The following is a 6,861-nucleotide window of genomic DNA, read 5'->3' on the forward strand; positions in this document are numbered from 1 at the left end:
ATGTATAATGCAACTCAAACACAAAAACAAAAAACAATCACCAGCTTTGGGATTGTTCATGGGTGAAAAGAAGATAGGAATTTGGAAGGGAATTAAGCACAATTTTGTAATTTTCCAAATAAACTATATTTCCCTCATCCCATGTATTAAATATTAATGCTACTTTACCTGTATCTTTTGTTGTCTACAGGGACAATATCCATAGCAATGTAATACTGCTGATGAGGATCTAGGCCTGAAATTTTCACTCGCATTGCAGGAAACATCCGTCTGAATATAGAAAGAGTATTTAATAAAAAGCAGATTTGCACACAAAATCAGGAACATGATTGAAGTAAAACCCTCAACTCTTTCTCATTTAAAGTTATCTGCAGGATTTTTTTTCCTTTTTAAATCATCTGAACCAATTCACTCAGAAAATAACCCTAACACATTATGTCTCAACAACTTTTACATGTATTTTATTTGTTAGTGAATTTCCTTCAAAGAACAAACTCCATCCCACATAACTATAAATGTGAATTAGCAAGTTATTTTTTGCTTTTAATTTGTTGCTCTGTTTTAAAACTCACATCCCAGGCTGAAGTAGCAGCTGCAGCCACTCAGAAATACAATTTTCAGTTTGCCATTCTGATCCTTAAAAATGTTTTCTCAAAAGTAAATAGGTATAGCTCATTTTCATGTCTTAGAGCCCTGAACATAAACATTTTCCTTCTACCATTACATGCATACATGCACACACACCCAAATTGATACGTAAACAGATGATTAAAACTAGCAGTTCTATCATGGGAAAAGATCACTTGTCTTTATCAGCTGCTTCTAATAATTAGCATAGTGAAAGATTATAGCATGTCATCTTTTCAACTGTGAATATATGTTACAGAAACAATAAGCATAGTTTTAGAGGTGAATTTTCCAGGATAGGATTATACTACTTATAATGTTGGGGGGGTATGTATACACAACTGTGTATATGTATGAACTCCAAATCATGGTTACATCTGAATTATATACATATACTACTGGTATATAGACACACACATATATATATATCCATAAAGGTAAAATTATAAATGTGTATTTAGAAACAAATTCCAATAATGCAAATGGGATTTACTTCTGTATAAAGACAATTATAAATTATTTCCCCCACTTTTTAAGTAAAAAGACTTAAGTATAGTATTTCTAAACTGCCCATCTCCCTCAGAGAGGAAAAATTATTTCAAAAATTACCTCAAAAATTACTTCATTAAAAGATGAATAAAAAATCCACGCAGCAATTTTGCTACTGTCTAACGGAAATTTATGAAGTACTGTAATGTATTTCTCAAATTAGCTCTTGAGCTTCAAAGGAATTTCATAACAAAGAAATAGTATCTTTTTATTTTCATATAGAGGGCATAAAGTTCTATTTTCCTAAAATTCATATTTTTCTAAAAATATGAAATCTAAATTACATTCTAGAAATAATAAAATTATTAACATGTTAAAAAAACCCAAGAAGCAAAACTAGCTGTGGCTAACTAGTTTTTAACATTTTTTAAATCTGTAAGATAAAGAAAAATTGACAGGAAAATTGTGTTGCCTTGTGTTTTTTAATACTGCATTTCAATCATGAATAAAGCCTCTCTGAAAATGAAGAAGTTAACATATGGCTTCAATCAAATGTGTTTCTGTCATTTTTAATGCATTCAGATATATTTCTACAATGCAGATTTTTATCGTATTGTATACATTCTTTAGACAATAAGAAAAAGTTATTTTTAGGAGAATGTAGTTTTGTTAAAATAATGGACAGGAAACTACCATTCCTCACATTCTGCATCATTTATAATTCTAATGGCCCCTCCAGTTTCATAATTTGCTAAATTATTTTCACATATCAGCAATTTGAATTCATACCCACCGTTCTTAAATATTATTACATGTTAGAGATAATTTAAACTTCCAACTTTCAGAACAGTAAATGTTTAGCAGTGGTAAAAGTTTGAACATGAAAAATGCTTGAGACAACTCAAATTATCTGAAGGAGAAAGCCAAAGGCAACCAATGGTCTCTCCTGAATATTTTGCTTCTGATTGAAAATCTTTTGATTTTCTATCAGAAAACATCTAGAGAAATTTTATTCATACTTCAGGATGCTAGAAATGGTAAGTGAAATATTTTCACTATTATGAACAAAAAATAGATACAACAGAGAATAACATTTCAAGCCACACCTAATATTAGACTTTTTTAAAAATCTAATCATTATTGATAATAAACAATTTCAAACCAATAGCCTTTCCAAGGAATATATTGAAGATCAGCTATTAGCTGGGGGGGAGGGGGGGGAGAGAACTTCATCTTTAGGACTGTTACTAAAACTGTACCCGGTATTTTAAAATATATCTCAAAGTCTGGCAATATAAGAATATGGTAATTAACTCAAATGATTTACAGGCAATCCCTATAATACTGAATATACTTGGAGATAAGTTTGCCTTTCGATTTGGTATTTCGTTCCAAAACATATTCTGACTTTTAAGATTTACTTCCAAATCAACACGGAGGGGATGGAAGACCGTTTCAATAGTTAACGTTAAAAACGGACCGTGATTGATTATCCATTTATTTGAAAACCCATCCACCAGCAAAACTCGCTCGGGGGAAAAGGGTTCGGTTCTGTGACCGAATGCTGAAGAGCAACGTGTAACCACCATATTCTAAGGAAATATAATTCGGTCCTAAAACCTTCTACCCAAACAGAATTCCATAGCGAATGTCAGAGCTGCGCAGACTCTCAGACTTAGCTGCACTGACGGTTTGGTTGTTGTTTTTTCCCCAACCACTGAGTGGGACGATTGGCCCAGACTTTACCTTCCCGCCTTGGTAATTATCATCTCGGTGCCGATCTCGTGGAAACGTTTCCAGAGCTCCGCGCCTTGCAGGTCCACACGAGGCACTTGCGGGGCAAGTAAAGGCGAGGCAGCCTTGGCCGGGCCTGCGGGAGTCAGAGGGGGCGACGTACCGTTTAAGAAACTTTCTTCACACCCACCTGTAGGAATCAAAACAGAGGAGGGGGGGAAAGATACGAGAGGGCGGTTAGGGCAAATAAATGGCCTAAAAGCTTAGCCCGAAAGGAGAGGCGACTACGGTAACTACCATTACGCTCCCGTGTGGGAAGGGATAATAATAATAATAATAATAATAATAATAATAATAATAATAATAATAATAATAATAATAATAATAATAATAATAATAATAATAATAATAATAATAAATCCCACAGAAACCCTAACCACGAAACTAGCGCTTTGCTTTGGTTTTTTTTTTTCAATGGGAAAAGGCGCCTGAAGTGACTCGCTTGTTCTACCCTGCCAACTCTCCCGCGCGCTTCATGCGCACGTGCCTCCCTTAGAAAAGGGCGCGTGCTTTTCGTCCAGTTTCCCCCCCACCCCACCCCACCCCAGTGCTTTTTTTTTTTTTTTTTTTTAAGGTACGGCTACAGCTCCTCGAGCCTAAATTCTACGAGGGGTGTTTGTAAACGGGCAACAATTGGGGCGGGGGGGGGAGCGCGAAGAAGCGAGGTGAAAGGCTCGGAAGAAATGAAGGGGAAAAAAAATCTCGCTGGGAAAAGGCGGGAATTCATTCCCTTCCCCCACCGCGAGCGTCCCTATGTAAAAAAAAAAAAATAAAAAAAAAAATAGCGCGAGGCCCACCCGGCGCGGCGAGATAACGTTTTAAAGAGCCGGCGCGTTCGTGCGATCTGCCGTCTCGCGCTCCCTTGCAGCAAAAAAAAAAAAAGGCTTAAACGTCAATTAGGGGCCGCCGCTTCCTGGAAATAATAAATCGCCTTCAACCCGAAGCAGTCTAGTCGGTTTCACATTCGCTCTTTTTTAACGGCTATTATCGACAGCCGTCCCTTTTCCAGGGCCATTTCAACTGAAATCACCCTCAATTTAAGGAAAGACAGCTTTCGCCATGCTGAATGCTTTGCATGTCTTTTAATTGCTGTCTCTCTCTCTCTCTCTCTCTCTCTCTCTCTCTTTTTTTTTTTTTTTTTGGAATGGATTGGAAGCTGATTGTGGAGACTTCACAGCGTAGGCCCCAAATCCTACTTAAAAGGCGGCAGAAAGGAAGTATTAACTGAAATCCAGACCCTCTTCCTTTCTGCGCTGATTGTATCTAGTACCAGGCGTGCAGGGCCACCCTGGGTGTATTGACTTGAAAGTAAATTGAGACAACAAAGAGCCTTAGTATTATTTCATTTTCGGATGTATTGTAAAAAAAAAGGTTCATGGGTTTTAGGCCTCTTTATCAGATGCACCCACAAAAACACCATTACCAAACAAATAAGCAAAAACACCACAATGGACTTTGGTTATTTTGCAGGGACTGCCCAAACAAACAAATAAATGAATTTAGCAATCCAATCCAAAATATATTTGAAGATAAATCTGTAAATTTCAATTAGTTTAAATACCAAATTCATGTTTATAAGAAAACCTGTGGTCACCCATATTTTCTTTCACTTGAAGGAAAGTATGTAATACCTTATTTTATCAATTTAAAGGGTAGAAACATTACTATAAATATATTCAGTGTATTTTGATTTGCATACACTGAATTGGACCATAATTAAATCCAATGCAGCTGTTGGGGGAGTTAAATATTAACATCTATATTTTTGAAGTACTGTAACTATCGAGAAAAAAATAATAGGTTTCATTGTCATAAATAACATTTCAGTCCAATTAAGAGAGAGAAGCTGAAAAACAGTAAAGTTTATCTGGTTAAAAGTGCATCCCATCCATGTTTAAGTTAATATAAATCATTAAATCATTTTTCTTACTAGTGATGTAGAGTAAACTAGATTATTTTTCTTAGAAATTAAAATGTAATGTCTGTCCACAAAATATAAAGATCTTGTTTTAAGTCGAACTAACTCAGGTTTTAGATCATATGTGGTTCATCTGAGAAACCCAGAAGTGAATGACCTTTCTAGACATATCTATGGGGTATTGAATGGAGCTTATTCCCATTTAGTTCAATTCACCACCAGATATGTTTTGAAGACTGCAGCCTAAAAACTCTACCCTGTCAGTAATGATAATAAATATAACTCTTTCGCTCCGTTATGCAAACCATATAAGAACTGATAGATACTAAGCTTAGACACTACAAAACCTTCTGCAGCTTAGCATTATGGGCCAAAACATCGAGTTTGGTTATGTCTGTATTGTACAAATTCAAGCAAATGGGTTCATTTTTAGGCTGAAGGCAACCCTTGTGGGATTTTTAGTCTCCTTTATTTCCAATTGGACTTATGCTTTTTTCCTTCTAAATTGCAAAGCCCCTGGGGGCTGAGTCTCCTTCAATTGGGGAAAGAAATTTGCAAAGCAGTGGTTCTGGAGCTGAAACATGCTAGTATATATACTCAGTTGGGGCAAATCCCACAGAAACCAATTCCTTCCAGAAACAAAACAAAACAATAAAAATTACACTTCACTTCTTTTCGTTTTACTGTGTTATTAGTAGTTTACTATTGTTATTAGTAAAGACTGAACAGGGCATTAGAACTTTGCTCGGTTTTTTTTTTTTTTTTTTTAATAATCCTGCATTTTCTGCTACTACAACCGGACCCTGTCGATGCTTCTGAAAACCGCAGGACAGCTCGGTCTGATTTATTCAGGGTAAATTGAAGGGTAAAGGACAGGCCGCTGAGGCTGAGCCAAGCTACGACAGCCTTCTCTCGGTCCGAGAAGAGACGTCAGCCTGGGGATTGGGACCATTGGAAGTCTTGGGAGGGAAAACCTCCCCGTTTTTCAGTTATGATCTACAAATGTGGCGGGGCGGGAAGGTCTTTCTTAAGCGGAGAGTGGGGCTGTGAAGGCAAGAGGACGCAAGGACTTACCGGGAGGTACCTCCCGGGCGCCACAGTTCTTCGCTACTTCAGGCGCGGCCGAGCAGATCTCAGCGCCGGAGGGCGAAGAAGCGCTCTGCCCGGCGCCTTCGCCGGAGTCCGTGTCGCAGCTATTCCCGTGGCCGACGCCGCCGCTACCTTCGGACGGCGTCTCTTCCCCGTTGGCTCCAGCCAGCTTTCGTCGCTTCTGCGGCGGCGGCTGTTGTTGCGATTGCCGCGGCTGCTGCTGTTGCTTCTCGGCTCCGATCAACGCCTCCACCGAGAACGCGTGAGCCTTGAGGCTCAGCACGGTGCAAGGCGAGGCTCTCCGCTTCTCTGCCATGTCGGAGCGGCCAACTGGAACCCTCCCGTCTTCTCTCTCTCTCTCTCTCTCGCCCCCGCCGGCTGCTTTGCTCTTCCAGGCCGCGCCGCTCGCCTTCGCTTGGCTTCGCCGCTCCTTTTGCATCCACCTTCTAGCAGCCTGAAGTGGGTCGCCGAGTGTTCTCCCCTCCTCCTCTTCCCTTTGCAAGCCCAGACGATCCCGGTATGCCAAAGCGGGGCTTCTCGTCCTCCCCTCCTCCTTCTCCTCCCGCAAGCTCTGCCTCGTCTGAGGGGCCGAACAGCTCTGACATGGGTAACAAACGCTCTGCGGACACAAATTAGGGCTTGGAATTGAAATTTGTTGCCTTGATCTGTCAGCACTTCCAGGCAGGAGACCGGTGGGAAGAATTTGCTCATTAGTGTCAGTAAAGTGGCTGGGACGGGGCGGAGCCCAGCGAGGAGGAGGGCTGTCAATCAAGACGGGACTTTGGCCAATCAGAAATTAGGAATAGCCTCCCCCCCACCCCCTGTTGCTTCTTCCTTAGAGGGTACTAAAAGTGCCTGATTAGAGAGGCCAAAATATGGGCTTCTTGTGCTTCTTTGACTTTTGCTTTCAGGCCGTTACAACCTCTTCATTTTTCTCCCGACCG

At 39.8% G+C, this 6,861-nt stretch overlaps 1 protein-coding gene across 1 annotated transcript in view; it reads right to left on the reverse strand.

Annotated features, from left to right (window-relative positions):
- TBX18 (T-box transcription factor 18) overlaps positions 1 to 6,632 on the reverse strand; it is a 29,824-nt gene extending 23,192 nt beyond the window's left edge. The window contains exons 1-3 of the mRNA XM_034408921.3: positions 5,903 to 6,632; positions 2,863 to 3,040; positions 169 to 270 (exon numbers count right to left, since the gene is read on the reverse strand). Of these exons, the coding sequence (XP_034264812.2) occupies positions 169 to 270; positions 2,863 to 3,040; positions 5,903 to 6,356 (734 nt within the window). The 5' untranslated portion in view covers positions 6,357 to 6,632. The remainder of the gene's footprint in view (positions 1 to 168; positions 271 to 2,862; positions 3,041 to 5,902) is intronic.
- Positions 6,633 to 6,861: the final 229 nt, after the last annotated feature.

This window comes from Pantherophis guttatus, chromosome 1 (genome assembly GCF_059756535.1).
Source record: "Pantherophis guttatus breed Tessera chromosome 1, ASM5975653v1, whole genome shotgun sequence".
NCBI classification, from domain to species: Eukaryota; Metazoa; Chordata; class Lepidosauria; order Squamata; family Colubridae; genus Pantherophis; species Pantherophis guttatus.